General features: G+C 44.0%; 1 protein-coding gene across 1 annotated transcript in view; it reads left to right on the forward strand.

Annotated features, from left to right (window-relative positions):
- Positions 1-24,993, forward strand: part of camk1db (calcium/calmodulin-dependent protein kinase 1Db) — a 43,731-nt gene that overhangs the window by 15,571 nt on the left and 3,167 nt on the right. The window contains exons 2-10 of the mRNA XM_010889743.4: positions 7,990-8,121; positions 13,861-13,935; positions 14,856-14,994; positions 15,067-15,193; positions 17,778-17,853; positions 21,041-21,153; positions 21,246-21,324; positions 24,057-24,144; positions 24,637-24,799. Of these exons, the coding sequence (XP_010888045.2) occupies positions 7,990-8,121; positions 13,861-13,935; positions 14,856-14,994; positions 15,067-15,193; positions 17,778-17,853; positions 21,041-21,153; positions 21,246-21,324; positions 24,057-24,144; positions 24,637-24,799 (992 nt within the window). The remainder of the gene's footprint in view (positions 1-7,989; positions 8,122-13,860; positions 13,936-14,855; positions 14,995-15,066; positions 15,194-17,777; positions 17,854-21,040; positions 21,154-21,245; positions 21,325-24,056; positions 24,145-24,636; positions 24,800-24,993) is intronic.

The raw sequence follows: 24,993 nt of genomic DNA on the forward strand, positions 1-24,993 counted from the left end.
GCTCAACTTGCAAAAGCCCTCCCTTGCATGCGCCCTGCTGGTCGTGCAGGGCATGTCTTCCTAGTTTAGGCCAGCGACAACCAGTCAACCAGTGTAGTGGACACAACAGTCTCCACAGTTACTAATAAGTGTTTTTTATTTGCGTGACAAAATGTGTTATGTACTGTATCAACACAATGTCCATGATTTGTCAATTTTCAAATGTTTTTACGTTATGCCTGTGTCACTCACCCGTGATTCCAACGATCTCGGAAACCATGCATCCATTTTTACAATTGGAGACTTAAGATGTAACCAACTTTTCCAATTCTGCAATTTTATCCTCATCCATGGAGGCTCATCACAGTTCCAGTTGTTTTACATTTCTTAATTATTGCCCAATTAGTGGAGATAGGTATTTTCTTTATATAGCCACTGCCTGATTATTGAGTGTCAACCACCTTTTGTCTAATTTCATTTGTTTGTCCGGCCTTTCGGTGAAAGGCCTGCTCTAAAATTCAACGTGGTGGTGTACTGTAGCTTTAATAACAAACTGCCCTGATGTTGACCCTGACAAATGGCTTGTATCACATCACACTGGGACCTTGCTGGTAACCGTATTACTGACTGTAGTCGAGGAAGGTCACAGTCAGCGAATGATGACCCTGAATCCTCAGGATGATGGTAGCTCCGTTAGACCAGTGCATGCTCTGCTCCTCTTGGATTATCCAGCCGGCAGGTACTTTCCACTCACCAGGTAGCATATTTGGAGTCCTGACGCTACTTACACAAGGTGATTCTCTGTGATTACTCTGACTCAGCGGCTTCGGCAGTTGTACAGGCCGTGACTTGCACGGGCAAGCGCACGTACACACACACACACCCACACACATCAACTCTAGCTTAGCTCAGCTCTTGCAAAAGTGTTGACCCCAAAACACAGCACACTTCCACGTTTACGTCTATTTACAGTACATAAATGCCAACAGTTGCTATGCTAATAGGCTGGGTGGGGAAAACCTCAAGCTGCACCTGTCGGTATGAAGTTGTTTTCTCTAGTTCCTGTTTCCCCTTAATGCTGTTTTACATAAACAGCTGAAGCCTTCTTCAAAAAGCATTTCCAGGCATCTCAGTGTTATTTACACCCCAAACATTATTGATTTATAATTCAATGAGAATAATTAGTATTTCTCCACTAGCTTCTACGCTGCCGATAACTTCATTTATTCAGAACAAATGTCGGTTGAAACGACTGGGATATGTAGTTGTCTGAGTGTAAAGTCTTGTTGATGAGATTCTGCTAAATGACTAAAATATCAATGTAAGTACAACCGTATTTCCAAAACAGTTGGGACGCTTCATAAAATGCAAATACAAATAGAATGCAATGATGTACAAATCTGTTATCCCTATATTTAATGTATTTTCCATAATCTTAACTCTACAATTAACCCTAATCCTAAACTTTACCAGGTTAACCCCAGAAAACCCTAAATCAGTTCTTAACCCAAATTCAAAACCGAACACCAATTGTACATTAAACTTGAACATAAACCATTAAAACTGACATTTTCCTCCTGAGGGTCGAGTGAAATGTTTTACTATTCTTATGGGGATTGAATGTGAACATTAGTCTGTGACGCTGGGCCAAAGCCATTTGGCAGAGACACATTGTCAGCTCAGCTTCCAGTAATGGATTGAAATTTGGTTTTATCAACAGGCAGATTTAGACTGAGATTTTATTTCTCATCAGGTAATGCTGTGATTATGTTCCAGCACACACTTTGGGATTATTAAAGACTCAGACATGGTGGAATTAGTCACATAAATTGTCACTGAGGGTGTGCTAAGATCACTGTGGTCACACTGAGGGTGTGCTACGGTCACTGTGGTCACACTGAGGGTGTCCTAAGGTCACTGTGGTCACACTGAGGGTGTGCTAAGATCACTGTGGTCACACTGAGGGTGTGCTACGGTCACTGTGGTCACACGGAGGGTGTGCTAAGGTCACTGTGGTCACACTGAGGGTGTGCTAAGGTCACTGTGGTCACACTGAGGGTGTGCTACGGTCACTGTGGTCACACGGAGGGTGTGCTACGGTCACTGTGGTCACACGGAGGGTGTGCTAAGGTCACTGTGGTCACACTGAGGGTGTCCTAAGGTCACTGTGGTCACACTGAGGGTGTGCTAAGATCACTGTGGTCACACTGAGGGTGTGCTAAGGTCACTGTGGTCACACTGAGGGTGTGCTAAGGTCACTGTGGTCACACTGAGGGTGTGCTAAGGTCACTGTGGTCACACTGAGGGTGTCCTAAGGTCACTGTGGTCACACTGAGGGTGTCCTAAGGTCACTGTGGTCACACTGAGGGTGTGCTAAGATCACTGTGGTCACACTGAGGGTGTGCTAAGATCACTGTGGTCACACTGAGGGTGTCCTAAGGTCACTGTGGTCACACTGAGGGTGTGCTAAGATCACTGTGGTCACACTGAGGGTGTGCTAAGGTCACTGTGGTCACACTGAGGGTGTCCTAAGGTCACTGTGGTCACACTGAGGGTGTGCTAAGATCACTGTGGTCACACTGAGGGTGTGCTAAGGTCACTGTGGTCACACTGAGGGTGTCCTAAGGTCACTGTGGTCACACTGAGGGTGTGCTAAGGTCACTGTGGTCACACTGAGGGTGTCCTAAGGTCACTGTGGTCACACTGAGGGTGTGCTAAGGTCACTGTGGTCACACTGAGGGTGTCCTAAGGTCACTGTGGTCACACTGAGGGTGTCCTAAGGTCACTGTGGTCACACTGAGGGTGTCCTAAGGTCACTGTGGTCACACTGAGGGTGTGCTAAGGTCACTGTGCATGTGTTTCTGAACAACATCCACGTGTACATGTAATTGTCCCCACAAAGATGGGGGGGGGGGTCTTCCAAAGCATTTGGAAGGTGTTGTAGTGAACCCACAACATGCGGTCAAAGGAGCTCTCAATGCAAGTGAAACAGGCCATCCTTAGGCTGCAATTATTAATGTGACAGAAGACAGAAGCAGCCGGATGAATTCTGAAGTATATAGGGATATATTGTCTGCCCAGATTCAGCCATATTCAGCTAAGTTGATTGGATGGCGCTTCACTTTACAGATGGACAATGACTGAAAACATACTGCGAAAGCAACCCAGGAGTTTTTTAAGGCAAATTGGTGGAATATTCTACAATGGCCTAGTGAATCACCTGGTCTCAACCCCATCCAGTATGCATTTCACTTGCTGAAGACAAAACTTAAGGCAGAAAGACCCACGAACACACAACAACTGAAAACAGCTGCAGTAAAGGCCTGGTAAAGCATAACAAAGTAGGAAACTCAGCGTTTGGTGATGTCCATGCGTTCCAGACTTCAAACAGTCATTGCCTCCAAAGGATTCTTGACAAAGTATTAAAAATTTACATTTTATTTATGGTTGTGTTAATTCGTCCAATTTCATTTGAGCCCCTGAAATAAGGGGACTGTATGAGAATGGTTGCATTCCCTAAACGTTTCATACAATATTTCTGTTCTACCCCTTAAATTAAACCTGAAAGTCTGCACCGCAATTCCACCTCGTTTGCTTAATTTCAAATCCACTGTGGTGACATACAGAGCCAAAATAATGAAAGTTGTGTCAGTGTCCAAATATTTCCGGACCTAAGTGTAAATCTTATAGGATATGACAGACATTCACTTAGTTAGATCTGGGTTTTTTACTATTGACAATTAGTAAGCACACTGTATAACTGTGTTTCTCAACGGGGGCGGTACAGCCCCCCAGGGGGCATTCAGAGGACGACGGGGGTGCTGGAAGCAATATTTTGGAAAGGGTGCATTGAGGTGCCCGTGGGGGGCGTTTCTTTTAAGGCGAGTTTACACCAAAGATTCACAACAATACAAGTTTAAACAATACAACCTGCCAGTAGATGCCACTGCGACTGGACGAGATGGTGTATCTGTTTTCCGTTGTAACAATTCATAAGAATGATTATTGTTTGGTATTTCTGATTGGCTGTTGTTTGTTTCCCATGGAAACTAATAAATCTGTTGTTTGTCATTCAGTGAGGATTTTTTATTTATAGGTATAGGTATAGTAACAACAATAATAATAACAATAATAATAATAATCATAACTTTCCAGGGCAATTAGCCCACATCTTATTTGATGGGTGGCGGCATGGAACCTGGATAATGGATAGGGGGCACTGGCCCAAAAAAGGTTGAGAACCACTGCAAGGACACTGATGTGGCAATCCTCAAGCCTGTTTTCTCAGACGGGTGGCCACTTATCACTTTGCAACATCTACTAGGCGTGGTGTTACACCTTAGGTTACTTTTCAGTTGTGGCATTACTGGTTAGGTGTTAGGGCTAGGGTAATTATTTTTAAAGTTAGGATATTGAAGTTAACGTTAAGGCTTATGGAATCAGAGACATGTATTCCTGAGTCAGGGTAGGGCCCCACAGAGATAGACAGACTAGCGTCTGTATGTTGGTGTGGGTGTGAGTGGCCAATATTGTGTGAATTTTTTATATTGTCGGAATGTCTATTGCTTTTCATCATTATTCATTGTGTGTGTGTGTTCGGCTGTGTTAAACTGTGACACTGTTTAGCACTCCCCTGCTATCATATACTTCTGCTGTGTGTGCGTGTGCATGTGAGCATGTGTGTGTGTGTGTGGGTGTCTGCATTGTATTGTTTCCTCTGTACTGCAGGCAGAAACAAAGACCATAACCACAGGAAGCCTGTCTGACAGGAGATGTTAAAATGCAAAGCAGCACACACACACACACACACACATACACCAGCAGCATATAGTAGCAGAGGAGCTGCTGCAGCTGAGCTAAATAGAGTTACAGTTCTAACACTGAAGTGGCATGTCAACAGAGAAGAAACTGGCAGCGCAGAACCTCTGGTTAGAGCAGCCGGTAGCAGTCTCTGTGTGTGTTTGTGTGTGTAAGCCTGTAGAACAAAGCAGGATCAACTTGGATTTGATGACCAGGAGAGATTTAGTGGGCTGTCTACGGCCTTGTTTAGAGCATGCTGCTGGGAGGATTTTAGTTTTGAGCTTGCTCCTGGGTGGAGTTGAGTTTAGAGCATGCTGCTGGGAGGAGTTGAGTTTAGAACATGCTGCTGGGAGGAGTTGAGTTTAGAGCATGCTGCTGGGCAGAGTTCAGTTTAGAGCATGCTGCTGGGCAGAGTTGAGTTTAGAACATGCTGCTGGGAGGAGTTGAGTTTAGAACATGCTGCTGGGAGGAGTTGAGTTTAGAACATGCTGCTGGGAGGAGTTGAGTTTAGAACATGCTGCTGGGAGGAGTTGAGTTTAGAGCATGCTGCTGGGCAGAGTTGAGTTTAGAGCATGCTGCTGGGCAGAGTTGAGTTTAGAACATGCTGCTGGGAGGAGTTGAGTTTAGAACATGCTGCTGGGAGGAGTTGAGTTTAGAGCATGCTGCTGGGCAGAGTTGAGTTTAGAGCATGCTGCTGGGAGGAGTTGAGAGCATGCTGTTTGGAGGAGTTGAGTTTAGAGCATGCTGCTGGGTGTAGTTGAGTTTAGAGCATGCTGGTATGAGGAGTTGAGTTTAGAGCATGCTGCTGGGTTGAGTTCAGTTTAGAGCATGCTATTGGGAAGGGTTGAGTTTAGAGCATGCTTTTGGGAGGAGTTGAGTTTAGAGCATGCTGCTGGGCAGAGTTCAGTTTAGAGCATGCTGCTGGGCAGAGTTGAGTTTAGAACATGCTGCTGGGAGGAGTTGAGTTTAGAACATGCTGCTGGGAGGAGTTGAGTTTAGAACATGCTGCTGGGAGGAGTTGAGTTTAGAACATGCTGCTGGGAGGAGTTGAGTTTAGAGCATGCTGCTGGGCAGAGTTGAGTTTAGAGCATGCTGCTGGGCAGAGTTGAGTTTAGAACATGCTGCTGGGAGGAGTTGAGTTTAGAACATGCTGCTGGGAGGAGTTGAGTTTAGAGCATGCTGCTGGGCAGAGTTGAGTTTAGAGCATGCTGCTGGGAGGAGTTGAGAGCATGCTGTTTGGAGGAGTTGAGTTTAGAGCATGCTGCTGGGTGTAGTTGAGTTTAGAGCATGCTGGTATGAGGAGTTGAGTTTAGAGCATGCTGCTGGGTTGAGTTCAGTTTAGAGCATGCTATTGGGAAGGGTTGAGTTTAGAGCATGCTTTTGGGAGGAGTTGAGTTTAAAGCATGCTGATGGGAGGAGTTGAGACCCCTCTGTTGGATGGAGTTTAGAGACCTTCTGCTGGAAGGAGTTAAGAGCCTGCTGGGAGGAGTTGATTGTGTGTGTGTTTTATCCAACAAACAGTTATTTCTGGATTGTGGTTAAAGATCAGATACAGGTATGAATCAGCAGGAGTAAGAACATGGGGAATGAGGAAGGAAACAGGTTGTCACCAGCTCACACATTATGGTGACCTGAACATGGACTGGGTAGCATAGCAACAGATAATGATTGCTTAAGCAAAGTATTTCTTTATTGCCGCATTTGCATTCATAAAGGTTTATGAATTGAGTAAGATGGCTAAGACTGTTTAAATACACACAAATACACACACAACTTTCTTTAGCTGACGTTTTGGGGACCTAGAATTGATTCCCATGAAATCTATTTGTGTCTCACATCACAATGGAAGGGTTTTATCCCACTCTGCCCTGTAGACTGCTCTGATACGGAACCAAAGAGAGAAACTCTGCTAGACCACTTTGACAGCTTTGCTTCACCACTGGTATGAGGTCCTTACTTTGGTTGGTTCTTCAGACACAAGGGAACAGAACTCATTACCCGCATTGGCTGTATGTAGAACATTCTTCCAGGCGTATTTTGGGCCAACTTGAGTCAACCTTCTAAACAAGTTGAAGAAAATAAAAACATGAAAACGGGGACAGGTACATTTTACAGGCCATGCTGGATGTGTTATGACGCTTGAGGTGGAAGAGACGGCCGAGGGCATTCTTCACCACCGTGTCCTTGGTGATGGACATACTAGGCAAAATTCTGTCTTTTGACCTTTGCTTCTGACCCTACCAAATCTTCCTGCACCTTTTGCACACTCACATACAAAACCCCCAGCTTATTCACACACTCTTTTCATAGAAACACACACACACACACACACAATCATACAAAACCCTCAGCTTTTTCACACACTCTCTTCATAGAAACACACACACACACAATCATCCAAAACACCCAGCTTATTCACACACTTTCTTCATAGAAACACACACACACAATCACTTAAAGGCATAAACACATTAAGCCCATTCATTGCTGTGTTGTTGCACCAGCATTCTTCTACACCTGTGATTCAGGCAGCCATGTCGTTTAGGAGTTTGGCTGTTCCTGTGACAACGTCTGCCCTGATGTGTAGTTAACCATTAAAACGTTGAAGCCTGAAACACTGTGGCCCTGTTCATGTGGAAAGGAGTGTTATGTGTCTCCTATGTTACTATTGATTGTGTGTGTGTGTGTGTGTGTGTGCTTGTTGAAAGTTAACCTATGTACTCTATCTCCATCTTTATCTCTCTCTCTAATTTTCTCTTTGCTACCTCTCTCCCGTTTTACCTCTCTCTCCCCATGCCTTTACCTCTCTGTCTCTACCTCTATCAGTCTGTTTATAACAATCTGTCTCCCTCTTCTCTCAATTTCTATCTATCAATCTACTGCTGTTTCTCTACCTCTCCCCCTCTCTCTATCAGTCTATTCATGTATATCTGTCTCTCTCCCCCTCTCTCTATCAGTCTATTCATGTATATCTGTCTCTCTCCCCCTCTCTCTATCAATTTATTCATGTATATCTGTCTCTCTCTGGCTCTCTCTTTAGAATGGACACGGTTTTGTATGTTTTAATTTCTATTTTGTAATTTATTTTACATAAATATTTGTATCTCTCTCTCTACCTCTCTCTCTACCTCTCTCTCTCTCTTTACCTCTCTTTCTCTCTCTTTACCTCTCTCTCTCTCTCTCTACCTCTCTCTCTCTCTCTCTCTACAGTGGTGCGTTTTCAGAGGTGGTCCTGGCCAAGGAGAAAGCCACTGGGAAGATGGTTGCAGTGAAGTGCATCCCTAAGAAGGCACTGAAGGGGAAGGAGACAAGCATCGAGAATGAGATCGCTGTTCTTAGGAAGTAGGTACCAGGAGGCCTCTGGGGGATGGGGGGGGGGGGGTTCTGGATCTCCATCGAAGGTCGTAGGTCTTTCAGTAGGACAACAGCTTTAAACACGCATCCAAAACCAGTCAGGAATGGTCAGCAGCTGAAGAGTGAGCCAGGTTGTAGGAAGCTTGATGATGGTTATGGGAACATTTTAATTCCAGCTACAGTGAGGGAAAAAATTATTTGATCCCCTGCTGATTTTGTATGTTTGCCCACTGACAAAGAAATGATCAGTCTATAATTTTAATGGTAGGTTTATTTTAACAGTGAGAGACAGAATAACAACAATAGAATCCAAGGCAGCTGGGACCATAGTCACCAAGAAAACAATTGGTAACACATTACGCCGTGCAGCGCCCGCAAGGTTCCCCTGCTCAAGGAAGCACATGTTCAGGCCCGTCTGAAGTTTGCCAATGAACATCTGAATGATTCAGTGGAGAACTGGGTGAAATTGTTGTGGTCAGATGTGACCAAAATCGAGCTCTTTGTCATCAACTCAACTCGTCGTGTTTGGAGGAGGAGGAATGCTGCCTATGACCCCAAGAACACCATCCCCACCGTCCAACATGGAGGTAGAAACATTATGCTTTGGGGGTGTTTTTCTGCTAAGGGGACAGGACAACTTCACTGCATCAAAGGGAAGATGGACGGGGCCATGTACCGTCAACTCTTGGGTGAGAACCCCCTTCCCTCAGCCAGGGCATTGAAAATGGGTCGTGGATGGGTAGTCCAGCATGACAATGACCCAAAACACACGGCCAAGGCAACAAAGGAGTGGCTCTAGAAGAAGCACATTAAGGTCCTGGAGTGGCTTAGCCAGTCTCCAGACCTTAATCCCGTAGAAAATCTGTGGAGGGAGCTGAAAGTTTGAGTTGCCAAACATCAGCCTCGAAACCTTAATGACTTGGAGAACATCAGCAAAGAGGAGTGGGACAAAATCCCTCCTGAGATGTGTGCAAACCTGGTGGCCAACCACAAGAAACGTCTGACCTCTGTGATTGCCAACAAGGGTTTTGCCACCAAGTACTAAGACATGTTTTGTAGAGGGGTCGAATACTTATTTCACTCATTAAAATGCAAATCAATTAATAACATTTTTGACATGTTTTTTCTGGATCTTTTTGTTGTTATTCTGTCTCTCACTGTTCAAATAAACCTACCATTAAAATTATAGACTGATCATTTCTTTGTCAGTGGGCAAATATACAAAATCAGCAGGGGATCAAATACTTCTTTCCCTCACTGTATCCTGTCAAAGGATGTATAACCAAATATTAGCTCTTGGATGCAAACCATTTTCTCCATGCCTTTAACAGCTATTTTCTGAATTACAATAATGCACTCCTAACAGGAGGACAAATTCATTCTGTAACGAGTGGAAAACAAATGATTCATAATCACTTACTTCATTTTGATGAAATGGGAAATCATTTCTAAATGAATTGCTGTGAATATTTTCGGCCTCCATGTCTGCACAATTTTAAATCCTGTGCTGTTGCTATGCGGTTGACCCTTGCACTTCATCTAGTAGAAAGAAAACATTTACCACAGGTGCAGGTATAACAGAGTTTCACTTTGGGGCTCCGTGGTAAATGCATTCATAAAATATAATCGCTGGGGTAGAATGAAACCTTGTGTCTGCTCCATGTTTGGCAACTGAAAATGCCAATGTACCAGTGCAACCCATTCTACAATGTTTATATAGCAGTCATTCCTAATCTTCTTTACTAACTGAGTCACATACATGGAGGAGTAGAGTGAGTCACAACAACTTATGCCTCAAATCTCATACCAAGTTGGTGTGTGTAAAACTCCAAACAGTTCAATTGGCTAGCTCCATTGGCTAGTGTCGTTCACAAAATATGAGGTTTGTAACTTCATCAGAGTGATACCGAATGCTAACTAGCAAGGAAAAAGGTATGATGACAATGACTCAAGAAACTTTGCCTTACTCGCCACAAGCAAGCTTGCACAGTCAAAACATGCCATACTATTTGTGAATTAAAGAAATATGTGTGACAGGAGTGAGTTTTTGGTGACTCTGGCGGCTTATCTGTTTGTCAGTACCGTTGAAAATTAAGTTAGCTTGCTGCAGATTGTCCAAGCTAGATGTACAGTTTTGCTGACGGCCGGCTTTGAGTCGCTACAAGATAAGAGCAGTTTTGCCACGCAGAGAGGATACAGGGAGGACATTGGCCTGACAGCCTTAGATAGCTTTGCAAGTGCAGAGCCCACTCACTCACAGCTGATGATGTTAAAATGCATAGTCAACCACTGTCTGCCATGTTTTCTGAAAGACGTTGCTGCTTGTAGCGCTGCTGTTAAGGTGGAGTACGTCCAGTACCTGAAGACAACCTGGATATACAGTAGACACCACAGGAATCGCTGCTGAAAACGTTGTCAGGCCATCGTGTAGGCATCGTGTTTTGAGTTCTTCTCTGCTGTGGTCTGGCTCAATGGTGGGGCTCGAGAGAGACCTGAAGTTCAAGGGTAACTCTCCTGAGAATTCCTGGGTTATACATCAGTAACTCTTGATGAAAAATGGTTGCCGTTGGGCGTAGTTGCTTGGTTACGGTTGCCATACTTAGAATGTGCTGCCCTCTCTCTTTACCTCTCTCTTTGTGTCTTTCTCTCCTCCATCTCTCCAGCGCTGGGCTCATTTTTCATCATCTTTTATTTAAACAACCCTGAAGCAGTGGTGTTATCAGTCTTGTAGTTTTAAACAGTGCTGTATTCTATATAAAAACTTTTTTTACTTGATATTTTAGGTACTATTTTGGCCCTACAGAATTGTTTTGGAGTTTACCATAGCTACAGCCAAAACAACGTAACCCACAGCAACATATTTTTCGGGCAATTAATGCCAATTGAAAAACACTGAAACTTTGAGATACGCACTCCTCTCTTCACTGGACACTTCTCCTTTCTTTATCGGTCACTCCTTTCTTCACCGGTCAAACCTCCTTTCTTTACCGGTCACTCCTTTCTTCACCGGTCAATCCTCCTTTCTTTGCCGGTCACTCCTTTCTTCACCGGTCAATCCTCCTTTCTTTGCCGGTCACTCCTTTCTTCACCGGTCAATCTTCCTTTCTTTACCGGTCACTCCTTACTTTACTGGTCACTCCTTTCTTCACCGGTCAAACCTCCTTTCTTTACCGGTCACTCCTTTCTTCACCGGTCAATCCTCCTTTCTTTGCCGGTCACTCCTTTCTTCACCGGTCAATCCTCCTTTCTTTGCCGGTCACTCCTTTCTTCACCGGTCAATCTTCCTTTCTTTACCGGTCACTCCTTACTTTACTGGTCACTCCTTTCTTCACCGGTCAAACCTCCTTTCTTTACCGGTCACTCCTTTCTTCACCGGTCAATCCTCCTTTCTTTGCCGGTCACTCCTTTCTTCACCGGTCAATCCTCCTTTCTTTGCCGGTCACTCCTTTCTTCACCGGTCAATCTTCCTTTCTTTACCGGTCACTCCTTACTTTACTGGTCACTCCTTTCCTTACCGGTCACTCCTTTCTTCACCGGTCAATCCTCCTTTCATTACCGGTCACTCCTTTCTTCACCGGTCATTCCCTTCTTCTCCGGTCACTCCTTTCTTTATCTGTATAAATAAACAGGGGCAAATGTTTTTATCATCTGGTTTCCATGCTATTGGAAGTGCCTGGATAGTATCCTCACATACATGCATGTTAGCAGTAAACCTATGGTCTCACAAGTCTTCTCAAAACCCTCCATGCATGGGTCTTAAGTGGAGACCACCCCCTGTTGCCTTGACTACAGTTCACACCCACCTAACCTTGTTGTTTCAAATGTCCTCAGCAGGGTTGGGTTCGTTCGTGCTCACTGTAGCACCATTGTTTTCAATGGAAAACCGTGGACGGTACCTTGCTGTTTCCCCTCAGTTTGGGGGAATTATCTTGTGTTTTTTGACAAGCTGAACGGGCATCAGGTGTTAGTATGCGGGTTAATCTCGACTGGGCTGCCATTCCATTGTATGATAGGGGGGTTCCTTCTGCTGAGGCTCAAGTGATGTCTTAAACCTTGTGTAGTGGACTGGATTTGGCAAGGGACCATAAGAAATATATTTGGCAGTAGGGTGCCTTTTGATTTTCTGTCTCTACACATGTAGATAGATGGTTGAAAAGTTAATTTACTACCTTGTTCCCCACACACACAAACACACACACAGCTTATGCAGTGGAACACATACTTGATTTCTCTGCTGACAGCAGTACATGGGTTTTATGTCACATTAACAACTCAACCAAAATAGAATGTAAGTAATGAATGGAATGAGTCAAAGCTATCTAACATGAGGCTTTACCATGCAGTTACTTTGAGTGCATACACTCACCTAAAGGATTATTAGGAACACCTGTTCAATTTCTCATTAATGCAATTATCTAATCAACCAATCACATGGCAGTTGCTTCAATGCATTTAGGGGTGTGGTCCTGGTCAAGACAATGTCCTGAACTCCAAACTGAATGTCAGAATGGGAAACAAAGGTGATTTAAGCAATTTTGAGCGTGGCATGGTTGTTGGTGCCAGACGGGCCGGTCTGAGTATTTCACAATCTGCTCAGTTACTGGGATTTTCACGCAAAACCATTTCTAGGGTTCACAAAGAATGGTGTGAAAAGGGAAAAACATCCAGTATGCGGCATTCCTGTGGGCGAAAATGCCTTGTTGATGCTAGAGGTCAGAGGAGAATGGGCCGACTGATTCAAGCTGATAGAAGAGCAACTTTGACTAAAATAACCACTCGTTACAACTGAGGTATGCAGCAAAGCATTTGTGAAGCCACAACACGCACAACCTTGAGGCGGATGGGCTACAACAGCAGAAGACCCCACCGGGTACTACTCATCTCCACTACAAATAGGAAAAAGAGGCTACAATTTGCACGAGCTGAACACTGGAAGTATGTTGCCTGGTGTGATGAGTCTCGATTTCTGTTGAGACATTCAGATGGTAGAGTCAGAAATTGGCGTAAAAACAGAATGAGAACATGGATCCATCATGCCTTGTTACCACTGTGCAGGCTGGTGGTGGTGTAATGGTGTGGGGGATGTTTTCTTGGCACACTTTAGGCCCCTTAGTGCCAATTGGGCATTGTTTAAATGCCACGGCCTACCTGAGCATTGTTTCTGACCATGTCCATCCCTTTATGACCACCATGTACCCATCCTCTGATGGCTACTTCCAGCAGGATAATGCACCATGTCACAAAGCTCAAATCATTTCAAATTGGTTTCTTGAACATGACAATGAGTTCACTGTACTGAAATGGCCCCCACAGTCACCAGATCTCAACCCAATAAAGCATCTTTGGGATGTGGTGGAACGGGCGCTTCGTGCCTTGGATGTGCATCCCACAAATCTCCATCAACTGCAAGATGCTATGCTATCAATATGGGCCAACATTTCTAAAGAATGCTTTCAGCACCTTGTTGAATCAATGCCACGTAGAATTAAGGCAGTTCTGAAGGCGAAAGGGGGTCAAACACAGTATTAGTATGGTGTTCCTAATAATCCTTTAGGTGAGTGTAGAGCTCAACTATTTTAGGGAATAGGGCTGTACTTGTGACTTTCTCCATGGTTTTGTTATGATCAATTAATGCAATGGAACAAAGATGATTTGTGAGAATCTTTTTTTTGTGCTGATCATTTAGTATGGAGCAAGTGAATCGAGCACATTGTTTTCTCTCTGCAGGATAAAGCATGAGAACATTGTGGCTTTGGAGGACATCTACGAGAGCCCCAATCACCTATACCTCATAATGCAGTTGTAAGTAATACCTTCACCTGTCTGTCTTTCTGTTATTGTAGTACAGGTTTTCACATATCACTCAGAGTTAGCAGGATTGAACCAGTGGAAGAGGGGCTGGTCTTCTTAAGACTGCTGGGTCAGTTCAAGCCCTGTTGTTATGTGTAAAGCGCTTTATTTTTATTTATTAATTCTTTGGAGGTATTTTGACACTTGATATAGATGGTCAGGTTGAAGGGTTGGGCCCTAATCTGTAGTGGTTAAGTGTCGTGGTCTGATTGACCATTGTACTTTTCAGAAACAGTTTGTATGGACATGGACCCTCACAACGACTTGGCCCATAGGTCTTACTGTTGCTGTAACACAGCGACAAATACAACCTGGCAGCTCTGTTGTGAGAGACAAGTTTAGAAAGAGTCCAAATCAGGTCAGGTTTCCAGACTAATCCTGGTCTTCAGCTGACAAGTGTGTTGAACAGGGAATATATGTGTGTCCTTTTAATTCAGGACTAGTCGTAATTCTCTGGGAAAAGAAAGAAAAGAAGAAAAAAGCAGCAAGTTGTTGGACTGTTGCAGCTCCACTACAATCATTTATTCACCAATATTTCACCAGCCAGCGGTCTTCATCAGGGGTTCATGTGTTTTAAGGTTCTGGGAAATCCTCCCTACGTCAGGGATTGTGTTAATTCAGTCTTCTCTCTCATAAGAGTATCTGCTGATGAGCTGTGACTGAATCCTAAAGGGTTAGGTTCAGTGTTTACGTTAGGGTTTAACTGAAATGTTGGTAGGATTAGGTTTAGAGTTCAGGCTAGGGTTGAAAATAAACATGGACATTACGTTAGCTGAGGTTAAATGTCAGGGTTATGGTGGTAATTGAGGTTAAGGGTCAGTGTTATGGTTGTGGTTGAGGTTAAGTTGTATTCAGGTCTTCTGTCTCCTCAGGGTGTCTGGGGGAGAGCTTTTTGACCGCATCGTAGAGAAGGGTTTCTACACTGAGATGGACGCCAGCAGGCTCATCAAACAAGTGCTGGATGCCGTCAATTACCTCCACGCCATGGGCATCGTACACAGAGACCTCAAGGTACTGAGACAAACAGACAAACGCACACTATTCTATTCTAAGCATGTTAAAGATTTGTCCTCCTTCTGTCAGCCAGAGAACCTGCTCTACTATAATCCCCACGATGAGGCTAAGATCATGATCAGTGACTTTGGTCTATCTAAGATGGAAGGGACAGGGGACGTGATGGCTACTGCCTGTGGGACACCGGGATACGTGGGTAAGGCTGCTCTCTCTCTGCCCTCCAGCGCTCTGGTTATGTCTCATTTCAGGCATGTGGGCTCACCCTGAACCCCCGGGCATTTACAAAGCACCGGATTTATGGAAAAACCCCTCCATGGAGGGGTTTGAGAGGATTTGTGAGTCCAAAGGTTTACTGGTAACATGAATGAATGTGAGGATTCTAAACAGGCACTTATTGCAAGACAGAATTCAGAAGGATGCACAGTAACTTTATATAAGTTGGGAACCACTGGACTTTCCAAGAGTAAGAGAGGGGTTCAACCACTGTCTTAAATCCACAAAGGGTATTGAACAAATACTTGGAGCAGAAATTACATACTCTGTTGTTTGACAAAGAAAAGCTGTCACCTAATGAAATCTGTTTTAGTGATACAACCTGGATGTTATCTGATCTGGTTAACCAAACTTTAATCTCATTATACCTCAGGTAGCTAAATATATATACAGTGAGGGAAAAAAGTATTTGATCCCCTGTTGATTTTGTAAATTTGACCACTGACAAAGAAATTATCAGTCTATAATTTTAATGGTAGGTTTATTTGAACAGTGAGAGACTGAATAACAACAAAACAATCCAGAAAAACGCAAGTCAAAAATGTTATGAATTGATTAGCATTTTAATGAGTGAAAAAAAATGTCTGGCTCCCAGATGTTTTTTATACTGGTAATAAACTGAGATTAGGAGCACACTCTTAACGGGAGTGCTCCTAATCTCAGCTTGTTACCTGTATAAAAGACACCTGTCCACAGAAGCAATCAGTCAATCAGATTCCAAACTTTCCACCATGGCCAAGACCAAAGAGCTGTCCAAGGATGTCAGGGACAAGATTGTAGATCTACACAAGGCTGGAATGGGCTACAAGACCATCGCCAAGCAGCTTGGTGAGAAGGTGACAACAGTTGGTGCGATTATTTGCAAATGGAAGAAACAAAAAAGAACTGTCAATCTCTCTGTCTGGGGCTCCATGCAAGATCTCACCTCGTGGAGTTGCAATGATCATGAGAACGGTGAGGAATCAGCCCGGAACTACACAGGAGGATCTTGTCAATGATCTCAAGGCAGTTGGGACCATAGTCACCAAGAAAGCAATTGGTAACACACTACGCTGTGAAGGACTGAAATCCTGCAGCGCCCGAGAGGTCCCCCTGCTCAAGAAAGCACATGTACAGGCCCGTCTGAAGTTTGCCAATGAACATCTGAATGATTCAGAGGAGAACTGGGTGAAAGTGTTGTGGTCAGATGAGACCAAGTTCGAGCACTTTGGCATCATCTCAAATTCGCAGTTTTTGGAGGAGGAGGAATGCTGCCTATCCCCACCGTCAAACATGGAGGTGGAAACATTATGCTTTGGGGGTGTTTTTCTGCTAAGGGGACAGGACAACTTCACATCAAAGTACTAAGCCATGTTTTGCAGAGGGGTCGAATAATTATTTCACTCATTAAAATGCGAATCAATTTATAACATTTTTGACATGCGTTTTTTTTCTGGATTTTTTGTTGTTATTCTGTCTCTCACTGTTCAAATAAACCTACCATAAACATTATAGAATGATAATTTCTTTGTCAGTGGGCAAATGCACAAAATCAGCAGGGGATCAAATAAGTTTTTCTCACACTGTATAGTTGTTTATTTGGTGGTAATATCCAACAGTTTAAAACTGTTATGAGTAAATGGGGCGGCAGATAGCCAGGCACTAATTGTTGTAATTTGATCTGGGTTAGACTGTTTTCTGAATTACAAAAATGTACACTGAATTTCAATTTTAATTTAAAAGACTCCACTGAATTGCAGTCATTGGTCAGAAGACAGATGAAATTCACGACAATTTCTGACAGTTTGTGCTGAAATTCTTTGGTTGTACAAACTGTTTCATCTGTTGTCCTGGTTACTGGTCTATCCTGTATGAGAATAAGCCGTATGTGGAGGTCCTGAGCTGGCATTGTTACACGTGGTGGTTAGACTTGGCGTGGTTACACTTGGTGAGGCTACAATTGACTTGGATACACAACCGGTGTGGTTGCACTTGGTATGCAGTTGTGAGGCTGGTTGCACTGCCAAATTCTCTAAGGAGGTGGGTCATGGTAGAGGAATTAACATTAAATACTTTGGCGACAGCACTGGTTGGCATTACTGAAGTCAGTGTGCCAAATTGCACACTCCCATAACACTTGAGACATCTGTTGCATTTTGTGGGTTCTGAAAATTTTACAATGGCATCTTATTTTCCCCAGCACAATGTGCACCTGTGTAATGATAATGCTGTCAAATCACCTTCTTTATATGCCACACCAATCAGGTTGATGGATTATCTTGGAACACGAGAAATGCTCACGAATATTTTGAGCTATTCACAGGAATTGTACTTATGTTAGGGAAAGTTAAGCCAGTTTATTTTGTTGAAAGATACTAGTTGAGGGACAATATGTGCGTATTATAACAAATGTGTGAGAAATATACAGGTGAGGTTGGTCACCCTCGAGGGCCTATATGAATACCACACCATCAAATGTTTACTGTACGTCTGAACAGAACAGATTGTTCTTTCTACTGATTCAACAGCCCCAGAGGTTCTGGCTCAGAAGCCCTACAGCAAGGCAGTGGACTGCTGGTCTATTGGAGTCATCGCTTACATTCTGTAAGTAGAATGTTACATAAACTTGAATACCTGAGGTCTGTGATTGACCCAAAACAAATGGCTGTTGAACTAAAGTGCAGTCCTTTGTGGCTCAGTTGGTAAAGCAAATTACTTGCATTGCCAAGTTTGTGGGTTCGATTCTCACGTGGAGAATGTACGGATGTGGAAAATGCATGCAGACACTACGCTATGTTTCTCTGGATAGAAACGTGCTAAACCACTTCAATTTAATTTGAACAGTGTGATTCTGATCATACAGTGAGGGAAAAAAGTATTTGATCCCCTGCTGATTTTGTACGTTTGCCCACTGACAAAGAAATGATCAGTCTTTAATTTCTATGGTAGGTTTATTTGAACAGTGAGAAACAGAATAACAACAAAAAAATCCAGAAAAACGCATGTCACAAATTTTCTAAATTGATTTGCATTTTAATGAGTGAAATAAGTATTTGATCCCCTTTCAATGAGAAAGATTTCTGGCTCCCAGGTGTCTTTTATACAGGTAACGAGCTGTGATTAGGAGCACACTCTTAAAGGGAGTGCTCCTAATCTCAGCTTGTTGCCTGTATAAAAGACACCTGTCCACAGAATCAATCAATCAGATTCCAAACATCATGGCCAAGTACAAAGAGCTGTCCAAGGATATCAGGGACAAGATTGTAGACCTACACAATGCTGGAATAGGCTACAAGACCATCGCCAAGCAGCTTAGTGAGAAGGTGACAACCGTTGGTGCGATTTATTCGCAAATGGAAGAAACACAAGAAAACTGTCAATCTCCCTCAGTCTGGGGCTCCATGCAAGATCTCACCTTGGAGAGTTGCAATGATCATGAGAACGGTAAGGAAACAGCCCAGAACTACACAGGATGATATTGTCAATGATCTCAAGGCAGCTGGGACCATAGTAACCAAGAAATCAATTGGAAACACACTATGCCGTGAAGGACTGAAATCCTGCAGCGCCCACAAGGTCCCCTTGCTCAAGATAGCATGATTTAGAGGAGAACTGGGTGAAAGTGTTGTGGTCAGATGAGACCAAAATCAAGCTCTTTGGCATCAACTCAACTCACCGTGTTTGGAGGAGGAGGAATGCTGCCTATGACCCCAAGAACACCATCCCCACCGTCCAACATGGAGGTGGAAACATTATGTTTTGGGGGTGTTTTTCACATTATGCTTTGGGGGTGTTTTTCACATTATGCTTTGGGGGTGTTCTTCACTGCATCAAAGGGAAGATGGACGGGGCCATGTACCGTCAACTCTTGGGTGAGAACCTCCTTCCCTCAGCCAGGGCATTGAAAATGGGTCGTGGATGGGTAGTCCAGCATTACAATGACCCAAAACACACGGCCAAGGCAACAAAGGAGTGGCTCAAGAAGAAGCACATTAAGGTCCTGGAGTGGCTTAGCCAGTCTCCAGACCTTTATCCCGTAGAAAATCTGTGGAGGGAGCTGAAGGTTCGAGTTGCCAAACGTCAGCCTCGAAACCTTAATGACTTGGAGAAGATCAGCAAAGAGGAGTGGGACAAAATCCCTCCTGAGATGTGTGCAAACCTGGTGGCCAACTACAAGACACGACTGACCTCTGTGATTGCCAACAAGGGTTTTGCTACCAAGTACTAAGACATGTTTTGCAGAGGGGTCGAATACTTATTTCACTCAAAATGCAAATCAATTTATACAAAATTTTACATGTGTTTTTCTGACTCCCTCTGTTCAAATAAACCTACCGATAAAATTATAGACTGATCATTTTTTTGTCAGTGGGCAAACGTACAAAATTAGCATGGGATCAAATACTTTTTTCCCTCACTGTATGATCAGAATGTAACAGGTCACATTTAGATAAAGTTATGGTTATGAAGTATAAATAATTCATAAAGCCTTTGATTAGGCTAATTAGAGTTAGGTTAATTTAATAAGTCTAATGGTCATTAGTAAGAATATAATTCCCTGGTCGAGTTATCTATTTGTCTATAGTGAGAATAGAATACCCTGGTCTAGTAAGTCACAGTTTGTGAGATGTGAAGTCTGTTAAAGGGATAGTTCATCCAAAATTCATATTTTTCTCAAAGTTCATTTACCATGAGATATTCCAAAAAGTACATAGTCATTTTTTCAAGCAGTCCATAATTCAGCTCTGTCCAAGATCTTCCAGATCCCGATCACAACAAATGTTTTTTTGATCCTAGCATGCCTTCGGTGTTTGACGATTTAGCTTATCCTAGTGAGCACCTTCGCCTGAGTCTAACCCTAACTGAGTCTAACCCTAACTGAGTCTAACCCTAACTGCTCTGCAATTTTGACAATACCTCTACCTCTCTCGAGCCGTATTATGGGAGAGTCAGTGGAGCAATTTTGTCAACGAGACATACAAAGTTTGCGAGAAACAATTTACAGAGCACCGTGACCCACATTCACTAAAGGCGAATGCAATTTCATCAAGTTACCCAGTTCAACGCGTGGAGACAAGACAGACTGTAAATAATACTTCTGATTGCTATGTTATAATACACAAAGTACACATTGCCTCCGGATATTCTGGGTAAGGGTTGGGGATTAACGGGTTCACCATCGCCACCTTTAGCTGCTGGCTAGCTTCTATTCGGTCAGTTCATCATCTGTATTTTATGGTTAGAACAAGCAAGGCTCTATCCCCCGAAAATATATGTATTTTTCTTTCTCTCTCAAGCAAATACATTTTGACTGTCCGAGGTGAATATCAAAGGCAAAATAGGTAACTTGCTTTCTAGCTAGCAAACACTATCGTTTACTATGATGTATACACTTATTTTTCCCGAAAGAACATATGGATTGATGCAATTGTGAAAAAACTGCTCGGTAAACACAGGAAGTAGCCATTTCTTTGAAATTAGAATTATATTGTGAAAATTAAAACTTTATTTTGAGGAATGTTCTTTGAGCATCGTCATGTTCTTTAGGGTAAACAACACCGCTTGTCTTTATTTGTAGTGTTTTGAGAGTCGTTTTCTGCTGCAATGCAGCTTTGCGATTGCGGTATGAACCGTTTCCATTCATCATTTTTGACGATGCTAATAATGCTATTTACAGGCAGGGACAGAGCTGAATAATGGATTGTTTGAAAAAATGACTATGTGCCTTCATGAATATCTCTTGGGAAGTGGATTTCACAGTAACTTTACACTACCAACCACCCCCACACAGGTTGTGTGGTTACCCTCCATTCTATGACGAAAATGACTCCAAGCTGTTCGAGCAGATCCTCAAAGCCGACTATGAATTTGATGCACCCTACTGGGACGACATATCTGACTCAGGTGTGTTCATGTGTTGTTGTGTGTAATTATGCTGCCATTTTTGATGATTCAAACATGCTTACATAAGCCTTGATACTCACTGTGCACCACAGCCAAAGACTTCATCAGTAGTCTGATGGAGAAGGATCCGGAGAAAAGGTTCACCTGTGACCAGGCTCTAGCACATCCCTGGTGAGTGACTTAACACCACACTGGACACCACCATACAGTATCAAGGCCATCCCTGGTGAATGACCTAACACCACACTGAATACCACCACACAGTATCTAGGCCATCCCTGGTGAATGACTTAACACCACACTGAACACTACCATAAAGTATCTAGGCCATCCCTGGTGAATGACTTAACACCACACTGAACACCACCATAGAGTATCTAGGCCATCCCTGGTGAATGACTTAACACCACACTGAACACCACCATAGAGTATCTAGGCCATCCCTGGTGAATGACTTAACACCACACTGAACACCACCATAGAGTATCTAGGCCATCCCTGGTGAATGACTTAACACCACACTGAACACCACCATAGAGTATCTAGGCCATCCCTGGTGAATGACTTAACACCACACTGAACACCACCATAGAGTATCTAGGCCATCCCTGGTGAATGACTTAACACCACACTGAACACCACCATAGAGTATCTAGGCCATCCCTGGTGAATGACTTAACACCACACTGAACACCACCATAGAGTATCTAGGCCATCCCTGGTGATTGACTTTACACCACACTGAACAACATTCTACAGCTGCTGTTCTCGATTGGGTGTTTGACTGTGCTTTTGTGCTATATGTAAAACCTTCTGTGAACAGGGTCTTACTTGGAATCAAAAAGCTCCAAAACATTATTTAAATGGTTCTTTGATGCAGATAGCCAAAGAGCTTCTTTTGGGTTAGACTTCTTTACCCTGCATTTTATTCATTTAACTGATGCACGTCTCTATAGATACTTGCATACTTTACTGATAGCATGAGGGCATACATTTAGTCTATATTGTCATTTAATTTTTATTGCTGGGAAATAGAGGGGATGAATGGAAATGGAAGCTGGAGATGATCAGGAGGCCGTCATGATTTAAGAGGTTGATGAGAAATGGAGCGATTACACTGAGGTTAACATCCCTACTCTTACGATCAGTTCCATGATTTCTATAGTGACCCCATAGCGTAAGTACACCTGTTTAACGCCCCATCAAAAAGACAGCACCCTACTCTAGGCAACGTCCCCTTCGCTGCCCTGGGACATCGGGGTTGGACCATCGGACCAGAGGGAAGAGTGACCCCTACTTCCAGCAGCATCTGGTCTACCTTACTGGGACCGTCCAGCATTAGGAACAGGATCACACTGCACCTTTCAATCCTGCCATGGTTGAGGGTGAAATTGGTCCGCGTGGTCAGATGGACCCACAGACACTGGTGAAAGCTGCCGTTGATATGACGCAGGCAGGCATTCTCTGGAGGACGCAGGTGTTGTCAAGTGCACTGCCAACCATGTCCTCCCACTCTCATCTGTCACGATCACTCCCTCCCAGCCCGCCCACCCCCGAAACCCTCAGAGAGCCGGAGAGAGGGTGGGTGGGTGGGTGGGTGGGGAGGGATAGAGGGACGGAGAGAGTCAGGGACAGAGGAAGAGATAGATTGGGAGGGATGGGGGAGTTTGAATGAGAGGCATAGTGAGAGGGGCAAGGAGGGAGAAGAAGAAATGGGTGGATGGGGAGGGAGGGAGGGAGGGAGGGAGGGAGGGAGAGGGTGAAAGGGGGGATTAGAAAGAGATGGAGGAAGGAGGAGAAAAAGGAAAGATAGAAAGATAGGGAAGGAGAGAAGGGTGAATGGGAGGTTGAAGTGAGACGGACAGAGAGAGGAATCTGCTGAATAAATGGATGCCAATTAGGAGGCTACTTCCTGAAGGACGCTTGGAGGAAGCCAAGGCAGCAGGTACTTCCCATCTGCCGTCCTATTCCCTACATTGTGCACTACATTTGACCAGAGCTCTATGGGCCGGTCACAGCCCAGCATGTCGGGAATAGGGTGCCATTTGTGACGCGGAGTGCTAACGAATCACTCCTATGTCTCTCCAAGGCCCGAGCCAGACCTCGCGCTACAGTCTGGGTTCTGGGAAGCCTTTCGGTGGTCAATAAATGGAGGGTCTGACGTTTGGATACAAAAATTATCGCAGAGTGTAGCTTTAAAGACAGGGGCAATATATGGTTGCCTGGTTACCCAAACTCCTTGCTTTGGTAAAACCAAACATCACCCCTGCCAGCGTTTCGTCTCCACGAGGGGTCTAGATCTGAGTACCTCCAATGCAATTTTGAGGTTGGAAAAACAATATTAATGTTCCACTGGGTTTGGGGTGAAAGCCAGTATATAGAGCAACATGTGAAAATGTGTCATTGGCTTTGATAATCTCATTGGTTAAGAGATAAACCAATCGCTAATGACCCATTGTGACATAATCTCAATAACTGCACAGGAAGGAGTTTCGGACTAATATGTGAACAGTATATTTCTGTACTGTCAAGCAGTAGAAGATATCAGTTGGAGTCGTCAGGCCAAAAAAAATGTGTGGGTGGTTTAGCTCTGACTGAGGAGCAGAATATTAACAGAACTGAATATCAATCACGGGCTTGTTTAGTCTTGCTTGTATACTGTATAATGAGCCAATGACTCTCTCGGGTAGTCATTAACTATCTCTTTCTTTTTGCGCACGTTCAAAAATCATGGTCTGATTACAGTACACCTGTTGTGCAGAGGTTTAGTAGACTGGTAAAAGTCAAACTTCCCAAAGCTCAGATTCGGTGCTTGAAACACAGGACAGAAATGGACCACCGTGTGGACAATTAAACAATAATCTGCACACCCTCTGTTTCTCATCCTGGGTCTTTGATTTCAGGATTGCTGGGGACACTGCTCTCTGCAAGAACATCCATGAATCAGTCAGTCGGCAGATGAGAAAAAACTTTGCCAAAAGCAAATGGAGGGTAGGCTCTGTCTGTACAGCGTTGAGAGAGTTTGTGTATGAATCAGTGTTTTGTTTTTGTTTTTCTTTCTTAGTATGTTTACTTAATTGCCATCGTCGTTTCTTTTGCATTAAATCAACCTATTTAACACACCGCTTCTTCCCCTCTCTTTCTCTCTCTACCTCCCCCCTCTCTTTCTCTCTCTACCTCCCCCCTCTCTTTCTCTCTCTACCTCCCCCCTCGGTTTCTCTCTCTACCCCCCCCTCTCTTTCTCTCTCTACCTCCCCCCTCTCTTTCTCTCTCTACCTCCCCCCTCTCTTTCTCTCTCTACCTCCCCCCTCGGTTTCTCTCTCTACCTCCCATCCCTCTCTCTCTCTGTCACTCTCTACCTCACCCCTCTCTTTATCTCTCTACCTCCCTCCCCACCTCTCTGTTTCTCTCTACCTCCGTCCCCTTCTCTTGGTCTCTCTCTCCCTCCCTCCCTCCCCCTCTGATTCTCCGTCTCCTCCACAGCAAGCGTTTAATGCGACAGCAGTGATCCGTCATATGAGGCGCCTCCAGCTGGGCAGTAGTTTGGGCAGCAGTCTGGGCAGCAGTATGAATATGGGTCAACCGGGACCGAACTCCATGCCGGCCAAGAGCATGTCTGTAGACTATGCCGCTCATCCAAAAGACAGTGAGTGATTCATTCACGTGTCTTTACTTTGAGTGACCTACGATGGCAACCGTCGATTCTCTCGGTGTCAATTCCGTTTTATGTTCTACCGGGTCCGCAAGTAAACCAACGTTTTCTTTTTTCCTCATCCCCTCGGCAATGAGTGAACTGTAAGGCAGTTGTCAGTAACTGGTGTCATGGTTTTTCTCTCTCCT

This window comes from Esox lucius, chromosome 19 (genome assembly GCF_011004845.1).
Source record: "Esox lucius isolate fEsoLuc1 chromosome 19, fEsoLuc1.pri, whole genome shotgun sequence".
Taxonomy (NCBI): Eukaryota; Metazoa; Chordata; class Actinopteri; order Esociformes; family Esocidae; genus Esox; species Esox lucius.